Below are 22,691 nucleotides of genomic sequence, written 5' to 3'. Positions count from 1 at the left end.
TAGAAGCAGATAATCAAATTTAGAGGCAGATTTAAAAAGGTAACACTCAAGACTTGCATCTAAAGTCACAAGCAACTCTATATACACTCTATATTCAAGCATCCACTGCCTTCCTTGCATATTAAGAGATATAAGCAGTGAACAAAATATCAGTGTCAACTGATATACTCTACAGGCACGTAAAGCACCAGTGCTTGTCATATAGGAAAGCAGAAAGGTGGTTAAAATACTAAGGACCACCTTCACAGCAGGGCCTGTGTTGTACTTTTACCCCTGAAAGATGAGTGAATAATGGTATTGACTTTTTGTCAGAAACATGCCAGCAGCAATTCTTAATGAACAGGTTAAAAAAAGCCTCCAAGGATCAGCAGCTTCAGTTGACTTAAACACGTAGATCGCACTGATATGAGTACCGTAAGCAGCAGTGCTTTTGGAAATAAAGCACTTGAGAAGTATTATCTTCCCTTCTGTGCTATCAGCTGGTAACACCTCTGCTGCTGTATATGACAGTTCAAAATTAATCTCATGAGGTTGTCAACAAGTCAGACATTCCAGATATTATTAGTGAAGTCAGGTGGCTTTTCATATTTCCAGAAGGCACTTCCAAGCTTAACATATATAAGGGTGTAAAACTGAATGAATGCATTGTGGGAAAGAATAGGCCTACACAGTTACTCACATGACATAACACACCAATACGCTACCTTTCTATATTTTTCAAATCCAGTCTGGTAACCAAAAGCTGACAGGAACAGAAAAATATTCTCTGCCCTAAATATTTTTTTTTTCAGAAAATAATAGAAACTAATTATTTTAAAGCAGTTTACGTGGTGCTTGTTAAATGATGACCATGTAGTGCCAATATAAGCCACAAACACAACCACAATATTAGTATTAGATTTTTACAAACCACAATAAGAGAAACTGAATATTAAACTTTCAGAATATTTCCAGAATCCTAATACAGGAGGAGCCTCTCTCATAAGCAGCCTAAATATCTCTTAGCCTGGTACTAATTAGAGCTGGAGATGAGAAACAAGCAAGACAGGATAACTGCTGAAAACAACAATGTATGAATTTAAAGATCTACATTGTTACACAACATGCAGAGTGTATTCACAGAGATTATAGGCCGATATATTGATTCGGTATAATACTGGGTGGGACAATACATTATCATGCTAATAAATTTGCCTTCATATTATCCTGATGGGGAATGGCATAACATCTCTGCAAAATTATTTAAACATACATTATGCACAGGCTCTTCTAGAAGATACTGTGAGAGTGCAGCTTACATTTCTGGCCAAGTGAAACACTGTATTTTGAAAAACTTATCTCTGTAAGAAAAAAACTGCTTAATCTGCAGGCATTGAAGCTTTCTCCTCACACAGCAAGATTTTAACTAGTTCAATTTGTGACTACAAGCCAAAGCAAAACCAGGCAAGAGCGAACTATCAATAATGCCCAAATAGGAGCAGTCTAACTAAAATCCCTGAGACAACTACCCACAAGCTTCAAATGCAAAGAGAAGATTCCAGCTCTCTTGAAACAGCTTCTCACACAAACAGATGTGTGTTTTCAGTAAGTTTTCATATTGAACCTAAGAAAAAAGAAAAAGCTTAAAGCTAATGAAAAAAAGAGTTAAAGGTAATACCAGCCTGCCCTAAGTATTTGTCTTTTGGACACAGTCAAATTATAATATATACTTTAAAGTGACATAGTCTGAACCTGCAAATTCCACTACAGGTTTGCCAAGTGTTTGTTTCCTGTAGAACAAATATAATTTGTTTCTGGTTTCACACTTCCTATCACCACTTCCCACTACCACAAAAATTTGCAGCAACTTATTCAAGGCTAAAGCTGAACCACTTACAACACAAACATTCTGAAACAGTTTCCAACAACTAACCTGCAGGAAAGATTTTCTTCCTTGGTACCTTCCTTTAAACACCCTCCATCTTTCCAGGACCTTTTTGCCTTTCAGTTGCCACAGTCAGTGAGGAGATTCTTGCATTGTATGGAATTACTTATCTTGTTCACCGCAACCTTTTATCCAATGGTTCACATGAAGTATGATCTTCATACAGGTTAAAACAAATCCAAACAAACTTATCCAGTTAACTGCTTAGGTCCACATCAATACTCCAGAAGTAAAGCTCATCAATATCTTAATAAGCCAAATTCAAACTAGGTAAAGTTGCAGTATTCATAGAGAGACACTGCGAAGGAACAAGTAATGTGTTCTGCATAGCTAAAAGCTAACTGTACCCGTGTCTGAGGGGATCATAAAATTAACACACTACAATAGCCTATATTCTACAAAAAACTGAAATCAGTGATTCACATTGATAATAAGAAAAAAAGCAGCAGCTGCATTACAAAGGTTCATTTTCTTATTTGAAAAATGCAGTTAAATTTGAGGCCACTAATCAAGTCTATTTCAAACCTCCAGTTCCCCTTGAACTACTATTGCTACTTTAAGTTACAGCTTTAAGCTAACTAAATGTTCAGACATCTTACAACAAGTTTGCTATCTTTTTTGTATGGAACAGTTGCATCTCTTAGAGCTGTGATGCCCACACGACTGCACTTTTAGCAATGATATTCTGACCAGCACACATCTACCACAATGTACTGGCACCTATTGGCCCGTACCTCCAAATCCCTCCCAATTTTCACAACTAAGTGTAAAGACAGCCTCAACTACTCTGCATTACTCAAGAGTTAAAGGAACAAAACAGTAAGGCTATGAAACAGAAGAAAAAGGGGGGACAGCATATGAAAACTGGATATATAACACCTGAGAGAGGTTAAGCTAGCAAACTGTAAAATCCAGGTCATTTCCCTCCCCTGAAATCCACAATCAATAAAACACTATTGAAAAAGGCAGAAGCAGCTGGAGTCAAGAGACTGGAACAGCATATCCCAGGAGCTTCTTTAACAGGTAGCTGAAATAATTTGAGAGGCATGTAGATAGCCTCCATTATTTAAGATATTTTTCATAAAACAGAAACTAAAAAAACCCAACCAAACCAAAACCAAAAAAACACCCATCACCAAATGCCACTACTACGCATAATATAATCTGAAAATTGTACATATGACAGATCTGCATGCTTTAAAAACTACAAGCTGGATAGAATACTCAGGAGAGAAAGAAGACATTCTAGTTTTAACCTTTCACTCCACCTCCCACTAAATGACATAAAGGAACAAATTCCATTAATAAAATAACCCTTTCTTTAGCAGAGCAGATTTAAACCAAAAAGCACTGATTTTTTTTCAGTGTCCTAGCAACAAACTCATATTCAGAACAAGTTCCTGTTTCAAAGCTCAACTACAATTTCTAAATAAATGTCTGCAGACTTTTAAAACTTTATAACACACTATTCTCAGTTTTTCTAATCCTTCCTTATTTTTTGAAGCCTCAAAAATGTCAGAAAGATCATATTTGAAATTACAAAAAGTAACCAACTTTACATGAGACACAGTAGAGATGGCAGCACAGAGGATGGGACGCCTTCAGGGTGTCCTCAGGCCAAATTTAGAAACATCTGAAGTTTTCTTTTTGGACTTTTGTGCTTCCAGATTTCACTACAAATTAAGATGCCTTTTCTTTCCTGAAGTAAGAGAAAAAAGGAATTCTGCTTGGATATGTGCTACAGCCCTAAGTATGATTTGGCTAGTCAGAATTACGGCTGGTAGATAGTTCATTATGAAAAAGTCACATTCCTTTCAACAGCTGTCTCAACTGATTACATCACAGAAATTCCCATCCTGTCCACCTATACGTGATAACTGGTGCTGGGCACTCTGAGTCAAAAAGCCTTTCATCAACAGTGCCAAAACAGCAGCCAGAGTCATTCAGAGTAACCAGAAACCAAAGTGGCATCTAAGAACAAGCACCAGCAGCAGGGCAGAGGCACAGAAAAGCCTCTGTCTCCTGGGTCTGTCTTGTCAGATGTTCCATTAGTTGTGCCATGCACTGATCTTCAGCTGATTCTTCCTAAAAATGTTCAAGCTCACAGAATGGGTATTTGTCCAGAATACAATCCAGCATAAAAATCACTTTGACAGATGATCTTTAACACCATGTATGTGCTGAGGAAAGTAATAACAATAGGAACACAAACTACTTCTAAGCCAGGGTCACACTTGATGTTATTTGTGTTAGATCAAGCAGGGAACCAGTCTAATGCTTCTCTACATAGCTATGGAGAAAGTTATTTTTAACTGTTTTTAATCTAGGATTCCTCCTGAAGCAGCATTTAAACATGTGAATGTTTCTTAAACCAAGGTAATAGAAAGAAGAGATTTGTTTCCCCCCATCTTCTGTTTGGACTGTCAAAGCTGCTGAACACTAATTCTCTCCCCCAACATTATCATTTTGTCTCCTGAGGGTTAAAACTGCAGTCTTCACCAACCACTGACTAGATGAAGATTAGGTCATCTGCATGCAATTAAAAACTGAAATTGATGTATCACAGTACTAGTGCCATTAAAGCCCAAATAATCCATCATGCCGTTTATGGTCTGGCAGTAGTTTGAAGGGGTTTTAGTACTCCTGAACAGACAGAAAAAATGCACAGTGCATATTGGGCAGTATGGTATTTCAGAAAGTGGATTTAACACAAACGAATTTTTTAGTTGAGCTGCATGAGTTACATTAAGACTGCTTCCCCACAATAAAGAATGGAGAATGTAACATCCAATGACATTTGCATCAAGAATACAACTAATGAGCCTTGTAAATGGCTATTTAGTACCATACTTACTGAAGGGAAGAAAGCACTCCTCATTGCATTATCACTTAGCAGAGGGACTCTAATCATAGCTTAGCCTCTTCTCCCCTGCCCCTATTCCGAAAGTTACAATGAAAAACCCAGGTGACAACTGCAATTAATGTTGCTCTTTTAATAAAAACTAAAATGGTACTTTTGTTTAATATCCAGTTAAGTTTGTTAGATAAAAAACTTCACTGACTGCTTGGTCTCTAGTCAAAGTCAATGTTGCTAACAGATCTGCCATATTCTTACATACATGCAAATGAAGAAAACTTTGGCTATCATTATTACCACAGAAGGGGCAGAATCATCAAAAGGCATCTGTGATGCTTTGAACTCAATGCATATGTAACTTCTAGCAGTGCTCTAACCTGTCTTTATGTTCTTCTAGTGCGTGTAATACAAGTACACTTAAAATTAGTCTCAGAACACAACTCCAAAGTGGCGACACTCGATCTGATCACAGCAAGGTTCAAAACAGACCCCAAACAGTTGAGGAAGTGCTGCTTACAGCAGTCTGCATGCTGCAAAACACGCTGTCAGCACAGTGTGTACAAAAACTCTACATACAAACAGCTTCTGTTCCATTTTGCCCAGCGATTCATGAATTACTGTTACAAGGGTTAGACATGCACAAATGTAACTCTACAGTTAAAAACCCTGTTCCATCTGACACCTTTATCAATTAGTAAAAGCAGTCACTGAGCAGAATGGCAAGACCCCTTCAAGTATTTTATTATTCAGAAGATACTTCTGAAGATTCTCTATCACAGCTTTCTTCCATTCTGCTGCTAAAAAGCAGATAAACAGTGGGGTCCCAACTACTCGTTTGTGTAACATTTTAGTTGCAGGAATACCCTTATGAAAATGAAAACCCAGTTAAAAGTTTCTCATCGTACTGTAATACAAAGATCAGGTGAATGCTGACATTTCTAGAAACTTCACAGCAGTAGTGGAAGTAAATCCCATAACTGACTCATTAGCTCTGATAGAAAATGAGATAAAATAGGCACGTTCAACCTGCTGCCTCCTCCATGCAATTGCAGTTCCTTGAACTGTTAAGGAGGGACCTTTCTCTTTGAGAATCTAAAGCAACTGATGTTACCTGTTACAGTACAACACATGAAATAAACGTAAGGGAGGCAAGCCATTTTTCATCCACTTGAAAAAAAAACCAGACACCTAACTGAAGAAGAATGAAGAAAATCTTAATTTAAATAGATTATGCACAGAAGAAATGGTTATGCAGTAAGAACCTTTTTGGCTAAACTAAAATACTGAACTCTACAGACTGCTCTAGAAAGTCTGCGGTTAAGTATGCAAACTGTGCATCAATGAATGACCAGCCCTGATTTATCAGGAAATTACTTGAGGATTATTATCATATTTCTCAATTAAACAGCAAGGAATAAGCAATGTAAAACCAGACTATAAAGAGACAGCTATTACAGCTTTGATTGTAAATTTACAGTTCAATCTCTAGATGTTAATTCTAGCTACTAACAGAAGAATTCTGGATGGACAAGACTTGCAGGCTGATTTTTTAATTACAATTTTGGCATTCATTTACAGAGGAGTGCACAATTTTGATTAGATTATCTAGCTTTAAGAGGGTTAAATAATATGGATTAGCCATACAGAATACCACACAGAAACACTAAACATGCTCCATTAAACTAAATTTGTGCCTCTATGAATTTTCATTAGACAAAACTAGGAATATTTTATATGAATCTACAAAACTTTCTTTCAAAAATAAATACTCCATAAAAGTCAGAAAGTATGCTGATTTTCCTTGGTTTCCTACTGTAGATTTAAAATATCATGTGTAACAAGAGACTAGTTTTTCCTCACACTTCTTGTTGCTTGTAACACTTCATGCTACAAAACTATATAGTCACACAGAATTAGGTTGATGAATAACAAATATAATTCGAAAACAACCGAATCTCTAGATGGAATTCTAGCTGTGCTGTATACACACCTTAAAAATAACGCACCAGTGCTAATCCTCATGCACTGGGTGGAAAGTTGGTACCTTTAACAATCCAAAACTCATTTAAGAAAAATCTGAACTTTAAAAATCAGATGCAGAGGGTCAATGCATTGCAATGCAAGTGACAAATTAATTCTAATAGGTTTCATTTTACAAGAGCTGAAGTTAGAAATGTTAGTGTCTTAAACTGTGTTCTCTTATTAGACCTGAGCCTGTTCTAGCTCCCCATCTGGGAGCAACACACAGAGAAACACTGGAATATTTTCTTCTTCGGTTGAACCACTAACTTTTCCAGCAATGTATACATGTCAAATTAAATGCAGTAAACCTTAAAATAATTTTACTGAAAAATAAAATCATTGCAATGACCAATGATCATCACTTCTCATAAGCTATCTCCTTACCATTAGAGGAAGGGCCCCTATTTGTAAGTGATGAAGTCGAGGAGGTGCGTGGTAGTGGGCCAAGTGGGGATGCAAGGGCCCTGGAGGGTAAGTGGCTGCAGTCACACCAGCTTCAATTCCCAGTTCCCTGTCACATGAAGGAAAGTGGCATTACAGTAAAGGTACATCCTGACTCCAGTTCCACTGCTTTGGAAAGCATACAACACAGCGCACCTACCGTTAACAGTTTTATGTAAGAATTTCTTTAAACTTACTTACACTTTACTAAAGAATAATCTTAATCCTACTATAACTAAAAGTTGTTTTAAAATCAGCTGTGAAGATTTAGCATGATAATCGCTAGAGACAACTCTACCATTACTGTGCCCAGTGATTATCAGTATGGAGCCTTCTCTGTAGCTCATGCTGTGGGAACAGCAGCTCTCACGCACGCACTTCTTCCCTAATGATTGAAAATGTTTTTAATAAAAAATATAATACAGAACTTAAATGAAACTTTCATGAGTGGGCCTGATGCAATTTTAGATAAGTTCAGACAGAGGAGAAAGAATAAATTAGTTTGTAACTCAAATCCAAACCTCTATTTTACAAAGAACATAATTACAAGAAGAGTCTTCAGCAGTGTTTTAGTTGCCTATTTTAAAATCAATTATTGAAATAACTACCTAGAGTCAGCAACACACAATTCCACTCTAAAAGCAATGGTTAAAACCCCCTAGAAATATATTTAAGATACTGAGTACTCAAAGCAGTATTTCAAACCCATATGAACATCTACACCTTTTAAAGTACAGGTGCATGCAGCACTTCCTAAAATCACAGCAAGCATTATCCACACTGTGATCAGCACATTCTGGTCTTTTGTCCTGAGTCCCAAAGAGCTAAAATAGTATTTGATAACTAACCAGGCAGATCTCTCTGGAGCTTGTCGAGGATGGGAAGACATTGTCTGAGGCACATGAATGTGATGCCCATGACCATAATTGGGATGCATTCTGTGAGGATGCGGAGGAGGCCGTTCATGAGCACGTCTAAACAACATAAAATGGCAACAGTTAATTTAATGTAGTTATTGGTATCAAGAAAGCAACATCCATAATCAAAACATTACAGACTGAATTAGTGGAATGCATTTAAAATTAAAAAAAAAACAAAACAAAACAAAACTCCCCATAGAGCATTTCAATTTTAACTTTAGATATGAGTCAGAAACTAATTATAATACAGATTTCATATTCAAAGACAAGACCAGCTTCAGCAACTGTGATCTGCCCTTTACTCAGCAGACATAACTACAGAAGGACTGACAAAGTGTTTAATCCCAACCTCAAACTGCAGGTAGGAAAGCAAAGTCCACATGACAGTCATGTTGAGATCCATAGTCATTCACAGCTTGCTGAAGTCTATTTCTAGTAAAACTATACTAGCAAACACAATTAGAGGAAATTTAATACACTAATCAGACCCTGAAATATGTTTGTATCACAGCTAAAGTACTAAGAAGAGCACACAGTTTCTTTCATGTCAGCTGGTATAGAATAACTACAGTTTGGGAAAAAATTTAAAAAACACCTGCTGGCTGACTTCTGTTACTTTACCATTTCTCAGTTACAGAAAGAAATGGATTGGTATTTTTCTTTCCATTGCTGTCAATGCAGAAAGTGTGTTTTTGTTGTTGTTGTTTGGTTTTTGTTGTCATTGTTTTTTTGTTTTCTCAACGCAGAAGCTTGGATTTGCCCAAAGCAGTACTCTGTCTTCAGATTGAGTACCACCTTAAAATACTTGTTAAAGTGAACTAGACATTTTGTAAATCTACATGTCTAAAGAAGTAAAAAGTTACTTAACAGCACACTGTTCTGATCACTGTAAATTGACACTTCTCCAGAGAAATCTATGAAGCCTGTATAAATTCTGTCAGAACTACTAGTTTTCTGCAGTGGTACAGACCAACATATGAACAGACCTATCAGTGGAACCTACTCCTAATCTCACCTCCCTTCAGTTTATCAAATAACTCTGGGGAAAAACATTTTTTTTGCTAAAAATAGCAAAACAACTTCCATAGTTTCATAAAAACTGAATGTCATAGAGGCCCATTTTCCCTAAAATTAACTAATTAATTTAAAAGAAATACCTTTGAAATTATTTCTGTGAATGTAAAATTCCTAGGCTGTCTATCCCACAATCCTAGTATAAAGTGGGTGATCAGATTGGAAATAAACAGAAAATTCCTATGTTATACAAATGCAGTGCACCTTCACACACTGCCTTTCGCACATTCTGTGGCTGATGCCAAAAGCCTAAGGAGATTACACCTGTAGTACCCACACTTGAGACATGACAGCGAGGACTCTAACCATTCTCTGCTTCCAATCCTGAAAGAGTCCTATATTGTTAGACAGAAGGTCTACCAACTAGACTATCCCATATGTTATTTCTACAAATGAAGGATGCAACAATATCTTAAGAACACTTTGAGAGGGTGCAACATGGAACAGAAGGAACTGCAAGTCTGCTGGCAGTCTCCGTCTGTGTATTAAATAACTGAGTGAATGAATATACACAAGTTTCCAGTTGTCAGAGTATAATCTGATTTATAAGAGGTTGGGCCAAGACACCAACAATATTGATTTTGCACGTAATTTGTATGAGGATTAAAGGGGAAAAGAAAGACTAAGGGTGGAACAATTACATAATATTACAAAACAAAACTATAGAGGAGAAACCATACTGAGAAAATGGACATAGTCTAACCCGAGATGGGCAACTTCGGAAAAAATGTCAAGGAAGAACTTATTATCAACATTTGACTACAGTTTCTATAAAGAAAATAAAATTCACTAGGCTAAGGAATGCCAATATTTACATTTCCAGTCCCCAAACAACCAGAAAGTTCCCAGAACTTTGCTGTCTTCCTCTCTCACATTCACTGTCTTGAATGTTCCAAAACTAATTTTTGGGTATGACTACATAACCATGGGCATGCCTGTATGTTTAGGGTAGGGTGTTTAGACATTATGCCATCTGCATAGCAAAGATAACAAAAGAACAGGTGTAGGTTCAGATCACACCTTCAACGACTGAGAAGGCAGGGTTATATTTGACTTTCCTGGGGGAGAGGGGCAAAGTCTGTCATATGTCACTTTGTGAGCAGTTGCTGCTTATTGATACTTCTATGAATTACCCACAAACCACCTCAAAAGTTGTAGTTAAGGCAAACTGTTGTTTACACATAAACTTGTAAGTCAGTTTCAAGCTAGTTACCAGTAAAATTTGTGTAACAAAGTTAGGAGCAACAACTAGAGAGCTCATTCTTGAAAGTCTCTTGGAGATTTAAAAGCATTATCTCCAGAATTAAAATAGCTTCATTTACTTCGTGATTGAATACCAAGCCAGTATTGACCTGATTTCTAGTGTCACAACAGCAACAGTAGCGCCTTTTAAACAGTATCACCAAGGCTACCTCTCAACATTGGTCACATTCTCATGCAGATATTACTCAGTTTCTTCCTTCTCTTATAAAGACATAAAGGCATAGTAAAGCTAGGGAAGTATCTAAGGTTAAATCTGAATTAAATCTGGCAAGCTGTCTCTTATGATAAATTGCTTGTTTCATTTTAAAGCCTTACTTAGATAAAAAGAATCCTAACAGAATGGAGAAGGCAAAACACACTGTCAAGGAAAACATTTGAAAGGAGCTTATGATGTACTTTCTAGGCTGGCCAGCTGGAAGAGGAATTTCTGCCTGTTATCTGGAGGATGAGTAATGGGGAGGAGAAACATCAGCTTCCCTTCCCTTCCATGCCCCATTCATGCCTTACCTGGAGACACTGTTGAGAGGTGTAATGGAACAAGCTCAGTCTTAAAGCTCATGTGACTGACAGTATTAAACCGTAGTAAGAAGAATCTTTATATACCAACCGTTCCTAACCATGCAATTAACAGTTTGAGATTCACATGCAATATTTTACAAACCTGAGGGAAACGAACTACATGTTTAGATATTGTTCTGAGTACATTTGTGACATACGTTGGGTGTTGCATCATCCTTCTTCTCTGGACCTCCATCCTCTGGATCACTTCATGAGGATGTAGCCGCTGTGCTGGAGGTGCCGTTGCAGGGATGTGATGGGATATAGGCTGGTGTGCTGCAGGAAGATGCTGTGGTATCGGAGCAGCTGCACTGGCTAAAGGATGAGTTGGTGGTGGAGGTGGAGGTGGAACAGGATGAGAAGATGCATGAGAGGAGATTGAAGGATGGAAGGGATGCACTGGATGAGGAATAACATAATCTACTTGAGGCGGAGGTTGTGGCTGTGGAGGAGGATTTCCATGAGAGTGAGGACAAGCAGAAGCTTGATGGTGAAGAGGTCTGGTCAAAGAAGCATCTGCAATGAAAACATCAGGTACTTTTAATTTGGTCAGTAGCAGGTTTTAACTTGAATTTATTTTAAAAAGTATCTTCACACAGGTGCTTCAGTTCCCCCCGCCAGGTACCCAGTGATCAGCAGTACTTACAAGGAGAATGCATATAATGCCGACAGGAGGAGAGCGATGCCTGAGGAGGAGGTTGGGGCTGTGGCTGCGCAACCATACTTGATCCGTATCCGTCCATGGTTATTGACTGGCTTGGGCCAGCACCAGCCTGATGCCCGTAAATTGCAGTTCGAGATGAAGAACCAGGACAGCAGGGGTCAAAAGCAGATGTTCCATGAAAAGCACCACTTCCATGACTTCTTATACCACTGCTGCTTAAGTCTACTGGCAATGCCTGCTGTGTAAACAAACCATCCTTTTTTCAAGCAATTCTTCAGACATTGAAAACAAAGTCACCCTCAGACATAATGTGATAAAAAAATAAATACTATCACAAGCAACTGGGATCTAAATTTTAAAGTTTTAAGGCTCAACCTTGGAAGATACTTTAGATATGGTTAACAGTTCGTACTCTTAAGTTCTTGAATCTGGTGAGACACACAAAATTCATTACACCAGATTGTATAAAAAAACCTAAAAACGCTATGATGCATTAATCAGTGAGTATATTACAGCTACATGCCCTGAAATATTTGGAGGCAAGAAAAACACTTTAGTGTTTTCAGTTGTGCCTAATACACTTAAACCAGAAAGATTCATAGTTCTGCATGTTGTAAATTAGGTTTGTACAGTATTGTTCTTAGTTATAACCATATTGTTTTAGAGCTGTGATTTTAGTTACTTAAAGAATCTTAAAACCCAATGCTTTTAGAAAAGCAACTCTTTCATACCTTTTATAAACAGAACATTAGAGATTATTTTTTTCTTCCCTTAAAGCAACTCGATTATTTGCATTGCAAAACTGTTATGCTTGGCAGAGTGTATTTCAAGGTATTTATGTTTGGTTTGCTTAAACAGCCACTGTCATCTTACAGTTGTCAAGAGAACGTCAGCTGTCAATGCTTACTTGTTGAATTATGACTTTCAAAATTGCAATTTTTTGTTTTCATACATTATAGCTCAAATTTTCCTTTAAGTTCCCTTCTATAGTGCCTGCTACACAACAAGAGAATAAATAATCCACAATTCAGCATCCTATTCTATTCTCTAATATCTGTAACAACTTGAAACTGCAAAGGGAGAGTCACAAGAATTAAACATGCCTGGTCATGGTAACTGGTGCCAGAACTGCTGCTCGCTGCACAAGGTGCAGGCACTGGAGGAGGCCGTTCAACAGGGCAGCTGGAGTCACTGAAGGAAGGAGACAGCGGCACAGCTGGGTGAGGGTTGTGGTGGTGGTGGTGGTGATGTTGAAAGTGGTGGCCATGCTGCTGAAAGCAGCTTGCATGCGGGTGCCCCAGGGCATGATGAGTCTGTGAAGGTCCTCCACAAGGAGAATGCTGAGGGCAGCACGACGGTAACCTTGGCATGGCTGGAGGGCCAGTTTCCAGTGTCGTATTAGATGCAGTTCTTCTTATTTCATCTTGAAGATAAAGAAAGTCAATATTGAAGTGAAAGAAATCAGTAAAGCTGATCACCATCACAGTATCTTAAATAGAAAAATTGTACTTCATGATTAAATAATTAACTGATTGAAAAACAGATCTAGACTAAAAAAAACCAAACTGGATACAAAAAAAACCCCATTTAGTTATGTCTGCCAAATGAACCAAAACTGAATGGTTCAAGTTATGTACTCATGGGAACCGCAAGAGGCCATAAACTGACACCTACCTTATTTCACTGATTTGAGGCACGCAATCAGCAGGGAAAGGAGGAAAGACTGTCCCTGTAGTTAGTGTGCAGAGACCTCAAATTCTGGTGCAACTGTGGCCAGCTCAGATGTTTTGTACCACACCTGACTTGCAGACAGGGGAAGAGCATCCATGTTTCAGAGATGTTATGAATGCTACCTGTATATACAGCTCTATTATAGGTCAGTATCTATACAGATCTGTACAGATGTGCTTCCAGTGATCTGCAAGGAGTGGTTCAAGAAATCTATATACATCCTTCACTTCCTTACAATACACATTAAAATCCCTGTAACACACTGCAATGGAAGACAGTTTCCTGTGAACGACATCCTACCTTCTCAAAAAGCAAGGATGTGGTTCATTAGGTATAACCAAATCACTCCAGTGGCAAAGGCAGAAAGCTCCAGCAGAATTTCCTTCATCTTTGGGGAGAAATCAATGATCTCTTTCAGATTCCTGTCCTCTCAACTTATTACTGTTAAGTTCAGTACTAAAAGTTCACATGCCGTTTAATCTAGAGAGTCCTCTACCTCTTTTGTACCAGGAGGCACAACACGAGTTTAGAAAGGTCTCTTATTCTGTACCTCCAGCTGAAGTCCCAGCAGAGCCGCCGCTGGGAAGACTGGTCACAGTGTCTGGAGCTGCAGAGGGCTGGCTGCTGGAGCTGCTGGGAGCCACTTCAGAGGCCTGCGCTGAGGTAGACGCACCAGCACTGCTACTGGCAGCAGAACTCACCACCTGTGGCTCCACTCTGGCTGACGTGGTTGGCACAACTGTTGGCTCTAGCAAAACAAAAAGCCTTTATGTTATTTAAGCTTTAATTCTGTTTCACTCGTGTGTGGAAAAAAAAATGACATAATTTTCTTTCTTTTTAAATCAACTCAAATTTTAAGAATTAATATAAAATCAATTCGCAATCAAATCTGACATACCAAGTTTGACTTAGTGAGTAAAACACTATTGGAAATTAAATTAATTACTTTGGTATTTTATGATGAAAACTCTTGCTGAAATCTTTCATAAATCCACAAGCTACTCTATGATTAAGCATTACCATTTTTTAATGCATCCAAAGCACAGAAAAACTTACAGATAACTAACCAAGAACAGCATACCATCTAAACTAGCAGTACTACTTTACAAACTTGGGTCATTATAGATACCTAGTACTAAAGGCTATAGCAAGATAAACTCGGTTTCTAGTCTCAATACACATTAAAAGCCGATTAATTAAATCAGTATTTGAGACCTGTTAAAAGTACATACAAGTTTATTTTGCGTAAAGGTAATAGTCAGCAATATATTTAATGGGATCCAGGGAAACAGACTAAACACTTGATAAATCTTGTTCCCTACTACACAATCGCTAACAGATGAAAATTTTAAAAGATACTTAGTGGCACAATTTCTATTTAGTTTTGAAAAAGTCTGCCTTTGACTCTAAGTTTGAAATGTCTCTAATTGTTGACAAGGCAATGACATGACTAGGAAGATGAGATACCATAGAAGGCAATATCTTCAGAAACAGCTCGGGTTTTTTTAGTAAAAATGTCTGCATGGATATCAGGAAAAAAAAGCATCAAGACACTTCAAATACTTCTCTTACACTGTCTCAAAATAAAATATGACTAGTTTTCAAGATTTCTCTCTATATCTAGAAGGTATATCAGAAACTCAGTGAGCCAGGGAATAAATATACATCCCCTGCTTCAAAGTCTTCCAACTCATCACATTAAAAAAACACGATCTGATACCTACATATCAACTCCTTTGGATTTTAATGTGCATTCCAAGGCACTAATTTTATTTAAAGGAAAACATTTTTGAAAAAATACATTAATGTTTAAATTCAGAAAAAAACCAGCAAGTATACAGGACATGTATACATTGATACGTGATCACCCTGTGCTCAAGGCTGGATGCTGGTCTGTTCTGAACACAGCGCTGCAGCCACAGAAGTCACAGTCACCCTGTGAGCTGTGTTGACTCACCACCAGCAATACAGACAGTTCTGTTTCTCCCCCCCAAAACCAGTAACAGCCAGTATGCTTGGTCAATTGCCAACTCCTAGCTAACAGAAACTTAATTTCAACACACTTCACATACATTAATCCAGGAAGACAGATGGAGATATGAGCCTTAGGCTCATGGAAGTAGCTAAGTGAAGTTTTAAGATCAGTATCTTTGAAGACATTAATAAAGTTATTATAAAGTGAACTTGTGTCTTGTGACAATGTTAATTCAGAATTTTTATCATTTATTTTCATGTGTGAAATTTGATGCCTAAACCGCAAAATAACAATCCTGCAATCCTGGAAGCTTCATCTTAAAAATGTATTTCCTCAGGCTGGGAGGAAACAGCTAGTCTTAAATATACACATTATAGAAGTAAAAGTTCATTCTTTGGTACAAGAATTTGGCTCCTCAGTTTAAGACTAAAATCTATAATTTGAGTTTAAAGAGTAAATTAAAGCCTCCTCCCCTTCAATGATAGAGCTGTTGCAATATTTCAGAGTTAATTCATACAGAAAAGAATTCGTAGATCAACTCATCCTCTTTCTTAAAAAAGATCAAACTACTAACACCAATTCCAAACCCTTCCAATTCTCCAACACATTCCAAAAATCAAGACAACTGGAAAAATACGACATTTGCAAGATACTAGCTTGTAATGCACTCAGGGATGGAACCACAAGCACAACAGGACCAAACTTCTATAAAACATTAACCGTAGCATGCACCCAATGAATCCCCAAAACAAATTAAACAAAAATAAACCTCCAAAAATGTACATGAGCTCTGTTTTTCCTTCTCTGAACAACTGACCATACCTGCTCTTATGTTTTTCAGCAGGAATAGACTTAAGTGCCAGTAGGTTTTAAGGTTAGGAAACAACGAAAGGCTACAGCTTCAGGAACTTCACGTACTTTACTAGGTTGGGGTTGTTTATTTTTTTCTTTTTTAAATTATTTTTACTCAAAGGCTTGAAAGAACAGCAGCTATTCCAAAGCACAGGCAATGATTTTCCTTTTATAGTATTGTATTGAAGTGCATATTTTTAAAGAAGTAGTTCCAACCTGTTCTGTAATTTCTGCTTGATGAGTCAGCCCTCAACCACACACCCAAGTCTGTTTTGGAAGAAAAATCAGATCTAGTAGACCCACTGGAAATGGCTAAGCTTTTTATTTTACAAGGAACTTTGCAAGAGGATTTTCTGATAGACTTGGAAATTACATTGGTTTTTTTTAATAATTGAGACTTTTTCACAGAATGCTGTTCTAACTGATGCAATTAATTCACTTCCCTTACAGTGATCATACTGCTTCTGAAAAAGGAAGAGATTTCTCAGACAACTGCAACTTACCGTCTTCATCCACTGTGAGGTCCACCACTTCTGCTGCATTCTGCCTCAGGGGCTGGATGACCGTGGAGATCCTACTGCGGCTCCGCTGTTCCTGAGGTCGTGCAGCATGAGAACTGGAGCTTTGTCCCCAGTGTGACCTTGTGTGTCCAAGTGTTGAACGAGACCTTAAAAAAAGGTAACATCTTAAATATTGACCTACATTTCGCCACTATTAATTTTTCTCCCTCACTGTTTGAGAAGTTATTTGAAGTTTTTTTTTTTTTATTATTATTAGAAAAGCATTTTTGTTACGTTGAAATACACCACTACTCTGCATTCACTAGATGCGTACTTACGAACCTTACTGCAGCCTTTACCAGGTAACAATGGCAAATACCAATAGGTAGAGTTTAAATGTCTTGGAACCATGTTCCTCTAAATACATACAGGTAACTTATAAAAAAATTCACTGTCAAACCCTGAAACTGCAGTCAGGCAGCAATTATATCTGATGTTATGTTTGAACTTTGTTAATAGTAAATGAAGAGTCTCCAAAACAGTGTGAAAGAGCAGGTGTCTGAATGATGACAGAAGTGTAAAGACAAAAATTTGTAAACATTAAGCTCTTTTTGCATGTTATTTTGTGACAGAATATTTTCAGAAGATAGTTTCTATACTTCAATTAAAATTTCCAAAATGTCCTAAAAGTGCAAAATATCTGGACTTTTCTCTCTTGAATTTTATTTCCCTCATCCCCTCTAAGAACACAGCTTTATGTAACACTTAAATGAAATGTGGCTTGAGGAGAGAAAAATCACAAGCCTGCAACCATACCTAAGGCAAGGGTTTAACACTTAGCTCCCATTCTGTTCAATTTAGCAATACAAACCCACTCAAATCAATGATGCTTTGGAGTTTAAGTTAAGAGGATACTGTCTTTAATTAAGGGAAAAATAGTTTTACAGTACTGTATTTACCAGTTCACTCTCAAAAACCTTGGCCTCTCCAGTATTTACATAAATCAAGCAGCTCTTATTTTCCAATTTGGAACAACAATGTACTCAGACTTCAGAAACTCAGAAGAGGAAAATGTGAAGAAAAGGGAATGACTTCACTAAAAACAAACAAAACCCACTGTACAAATCACCATGGAGATCAGTCTACATTTCTGTTCGGCCTGTATTCCCTTCAACCCTATCTGTGCAACTCACAAGATCAGTTTATTTTCCTGCAGGGCAAGAAGCACTTCTCAACTGGCTTACACTTCCATTCCACTTCAGTACAGCTTTGCTTCCGCAAAATTCTGCTCATTAGTCACACAGCAACTACAACCACCTTAACAATTCCAGATTAGTTTAATTGTCATGCTTTGGCAAAGCTTTGGTTTGGGGGTTTTTGTTTGTTTGTTTTTGTTTGTGCGGTGTGGGGTTTTTTTGTTTGGGTTGAGGTTTGTGGCAAATTTGGAGTAAAGCAAAATCGTATTAATACAAAGAGATGCAAGTCTCACCTGTAGTTTTCACCAACTGTGACAATCTCCACTTCGCTATCAGTTGAGGTAACATTTATTTCTTCATTAGCAGTGACCTGGGGAGTGGAGGATGCTTCAATCACCACCACATCTTCATCGATACTTCCTGATGAGGAAACAGGAAGAATGAAGTTAGTATATTCCATCTCAGGAGCTGTCATTGTAAAAGATCATTTTTTTCCTAGACTTAAAATACACATAGGCAGATCATTTAATAGTTTATGTCAAAACTTTAGCTGCAACTGTCAAATAAAAGATGTAGTTATTAAAATCAGCAATTGTGCTGTAAATATACAAGTAAAAAAGGAAGGAGACTGAAGATGGAGGAAGGTATTCAAGCTTGCATTCTACTGTGTATTGTAAGCAATTACAGTGAATTTTATTAGCTGTAACACCAACGACATTAATTTAATATGAAAAAAACCACTTAAACTAGCAAAGCAGTGGTGGCTTGTCAAATAGTGCAACAGGATAAAAATGCTGCACCAACTAATATATTTTATTTCTACAACAAAATGATCACAAATACATTGGTGTTTATAAACATCTTTACACCTACACTTTCAGTGGCATTCACAATTGTAGAGTAGACAGAGCAAGTTAAAATGAAACCATCAATGGTAAAAAAACAACTAAAACCCCATAAAATCAATTTAGAGACAAGTTCTGATAGGAAACAATTTCCACTTCAGGATATGTAATTAAAGTTCTAGCCTAATACCCAGACATACGGGAACACACTTCTACAGCCGTAATACTGACAGTGACAAACCTGAGGTTTCTAGAACATTGCAACTGAGCTATGGATTATTCACTAGAGCAATACCACTGAGCACCAAAGAACTTACTAAATAAATGAACTAGACAGCTTAGAAATAGCAAACTACCATTTCGAGATTTGCAAATTTCTTCAAGAAAAGTACTTGAAGAATTTGCTCTCATTCAAGTCATCCCGTATAGACTGACTGTTCTCAGCTGTTCTCCACCCAATGACAAGGCAAGGCAGATTATTTCCCCCCACCCGAGTATCAACATCTCTACATTTTGAAAAAACAAGTTGCAATACTTATTTTCCAACAGCCTTTGTTTCTGGTCATACTGATCCCAGAGAGACTGATCCTCAAAGTTGAAAGAGTGATGCTTCCAAATATTGATATTCACCAAGTTCTTACAATTGGAAGTAATATGTCTAAATTAATTCTCAGAACTTGCATGAAAATTTTAGGAAAAAATGAAAAAGTTAGTGTGTCTAAAAAATAAAGTCACATGCTAAAAATCAAAAATACAGAGAGGCCAGTTACTCAAAGTGAAAGAAAAGCAGCTAAAGTCATCATCGCACTCAGAAGTATGTCAATCTCATGCTTCTGACATCTTGCAAGTCATGGGCAAATAAGCAACAGCTTCTTTACGCAAAACTGTCTTAGCTGCTGCTCAGAGAAAACCAGCTAGCCAAGCAGCTGGTGGAAGGTCAGTTAGGGGAGAGAAGAAACAGAACAACTATTTTCCCCCTCTCTCTGTGCTTCTAAATATGCGCCTCTCTGAATTACAGTAAGTTTGAGTACTCCTGGGAGTTCACATGTCCTCCGGCTCAATATTTATTGAGATTTATGACAAGTGCAAAAGCAGGAAGATTTAGATTTAAGTATGATTATTACTTCTCAAAATAAACAGTACCTTCTTGAGGACAAAAATCATATGCTGCGTAATTTCAGTGTGCATCTCTACCTAAATTCTGACATGAGCTTATCTCACAAAAACCAAAGGGAATTCTCAGCTGAACAGCTACACTATTCAGATACTCACCTTTGTCATGGCTTGAGAGTTCATTTTACTTAACACTTTCTTTAAGCAAATCTTTAGCCAAGATGTGATTTTACAGACTTCACTGTAGAAACCATCATGACTGTTACTGAATGAACAGGTTTTATGACTTCCAAAATAAGAAAGAAAATCTTTAGGAAAATAGTCAAAGTTGCTATAAGTGGGATCTAACACATCATTCAGCTGTATGCTGTTTCCTGTTACTCATGCTTTCTAATAGCGCCCTCTCAAGTCAAAAGCACAAACTGATTGGGTTTTCATCCTATACAAGGAGCCCATAGTACACACTTCCTTCAAAATGAAGCAGAAAAAAACTCCTCTAAACTATGGAAATATCTGTAAGGCATTTAGTAAGATATTTGTAGTTTTGTTAGCAGTGTAATAAGGTGTGATCATACACAACTTTGTACCCTCTATTAAATACAAAGAGCTTTCAAGTGAGTTCTATCAGAAGCATGTCAAGGGGAAAAGTACATCTATGTGGACTTTGCATACATGTTTTAAGAACACTGCAGTAGTTTGGAGAACAGCAGATGCAAATTAAGACATCTGGCCAATACAAACTGGCTTAATTATATATAATTTGAACAATAAAAAGTCAGCTGAACAGCAAAACTTCAACAGCATAAGCAACACTGAATTAATGCTCATTGAACAGCTCTTGCACAGTCAGACATTAGCCACAGAGCTGGCAGTACTAAGTATGAAGACCCAATGTTTCATTGTCAACAGGACTTACTGGGGTTTTTTTTGCCTCTCCTCATACTTTACTACAAGGAAGATTAACACAGTTTTTGAAACATCACAAACAAAACCACACCAGCTTATTCTGATTTAGACAAGCTCCTCCAAAGCAGAGCTATGGATAGTAGTAAACCAAAGAAAAGTCTCTGAAATACTCTGTCAAAATGAGGTCTCAGAGGACAGCCCCCTCCACAGGCCAACAGGAAGACAGGGGCTGCAGCACCCAAGCAGCAACAGGGCTGTGGAGAAGAGTCCCTGAAACTTTAGCAAGCACGTGTGTAAGGGATTTATCCCAGTGTTAGAGCATTTAATTAACAATGCAATTAAGAATTTAAACTGCAACAAAACTAAAAAACTAGTGAAATTTAAGATGTCTTTTTCAAATGTTCTGTAGTACCAAAGTTAAGAAGAAAAACATTCCCTGAAAAATGCACTTAAAATTCAAGTCTGCTGGTCCGAACTACTTCAAGCCTATTCCTAGCAAAGCCATGATGTTTTGCAGTTCCACATAATGTAACTTTGTGGGTTAAGTTAGTGCCTGAAGATGAACTTTACTGGTATGTCAGCGGGAGTAGTTCAAGATGGTTGACTTGAATTTTAAGAGTGTACAAACCTGTAAAGCAGAAGGAAACTTTCTTTAGTGAAATGACTGACACACAGAAGTAAAACAAATGGATTTTCAGAGGTTTTGCTATATTGTTTCTAAAAATACTTGCTCTAGGGAATTTTGAGGCATTCACATGCCTCAAATGTTTACCACATATGTTAGTCTTAGGAGCCACCTGGTGAATCCAAGGCTACACATTAGCAGTAAACAGCTGAATATATCTTTAAGGTGCCTACACCTTTAGGTCTACCTGAGAATACACTTGATATATTTACACACTTTTAAAGTGAATTTCTTAAGAACAGCAGAATTCCAACAGAATTTGGTCTTCGTGTAAGCCCCAGCTCTAATGTACTGCACAATTTACAAAACATACCAACACCCAAGGGAAAAAAAACCAACAAAAAAAATAGAAATCCAGAAATACACCAGATGACAGAATACTTGCACATCTTTCTTGGTATGACTTTTCACCCTGTGGTCCACCACACAGAATGTTTTTATATAGTCCACCATGACAAGGAATATTTCATTTATTTTCTTTTATGCATGTACCAGTCATCTTCCATCTGGAATGAACCTGAAGAAAACTTGATCTTACTTAAGTACAAATATGGATACCTTACTCATCAATGCATCATCTCAATGCCTGACCCTGCAAGAGAACAGCTAAATCCGTAGACTACACTAATCCTACACTTGCTGAAGGTAATCTCCCCTTCAAAGAGAAGGGTCACTGGACTGTTGGCAGCAAAATAGTTACGCAGATCTATGAGTAGTATTTTGTACTACTTTCTGCATAACGAACACCTATGGCTGTAAAACAAACAGAAAATTATCCTCCTGCAGGTACACACAGCTTCTCTCCATCATGGCTTATTCATCTTGCTGAATAACAAAATGCAACAAGCAAATCATACTCTAGTTGTTTGTGACTAAATTAGCCTTTGGGCTACCAATAAAAGACTCATTCTACATTTTAAATGAGTTGGTTAAAAACAAAATCTTCACTGAAAATTACAGCAAGAATTTTATTAGTTTCTGCTGAATTTTGTTTTTTTCCCCTACTCACATCCACAAATAACATTTTATAGTACATGCAAACCACTATATTTTATTTTGCAAGTTTTGCATATCCAAACAAATCAAACTCATTCACAGATCAGTAATTAGGTTCTGTACGTAGCTGAAAATCAGTAATAAGCAGTAACTTCTTTACAGAAGCTTC

At 37.4% G+C, this 22,691-nt stretch overlaps 1 protein-coding gene across 9 annotated transcripts in view; it reads right to left on the bottom strand.

Annotated features, from left to right (window-relative positions):
* RNF111 (ring finger protein 111) overlaps positions 1–22,691 on the bottom strand; it is a 46,083-nt gene that overhangs the window by 6,262 nt on the left and 17,130 nt on the right. For 6 of the 9 annotated variants that reach the window (XR_013922644.1, XR_013922645.1, XM_080351478.1 and 3 more), the window contains exons 3-10: positions 18,271–18,397; positions 16,785–16,948; positions 14,005–14,202; positions 12,827–13,146; positions 11,706–11,961; positions 11,218–11,575; positions 8,093–8,218; positions 7,188–7,314 (exon numbers count right to left, since the gene is read on the bottom strand). Coding sequence is in view for 7 of the 9 variants with exons in the window: in XM_080351478.1 (XP_080207604.1) it covers positions 7,188–7,314; positions 8,093–8,218; positions 11,218–11,575; positions 11,706–11,961; positions 12,827–13,146; positions 14,005–14,202; positions 16,785–16,948; positions 18,271–18,397 (1,676 nt within the window). In the remaining 2 variants the exon portion in view is untranslated. Of the gene's footprint in view, positions 1–3,495; positions 3,624–7,187; positions 7,315–8,092; positions 8,219–11,217; positions 11,576–11,705; positions 11,962–12,826; positions 13,147–14,004; positions 14,203–16,784; positions 16,949–18,270; positions 18,398–22,691 lie in introns of those variants that run through there. The other 3 variants (XM_080351473.1, XM_080351475.1, XM_080351479.1) reach the window with 2 other exon arrangements.

The sequence above is a fragment of the Nesoenas mayeri genome (genome assembly GCF_963082525.1).
Source record: "Nesoenas mayeri genome assembly, chromosome: 11".
In the NCBI taxonomy this organism is placed as follows: Eukaryota; Metazoa; Chordata; class Aves; order Columbiformes; family Columbidae; genus Nesoenas; species Nesoenas mayeri.
The sequence above is the reverse complement of the archived record's forward strand: the minus strand, read 5'-3'. Positions and strand labels throughout refer to the sequence as shown.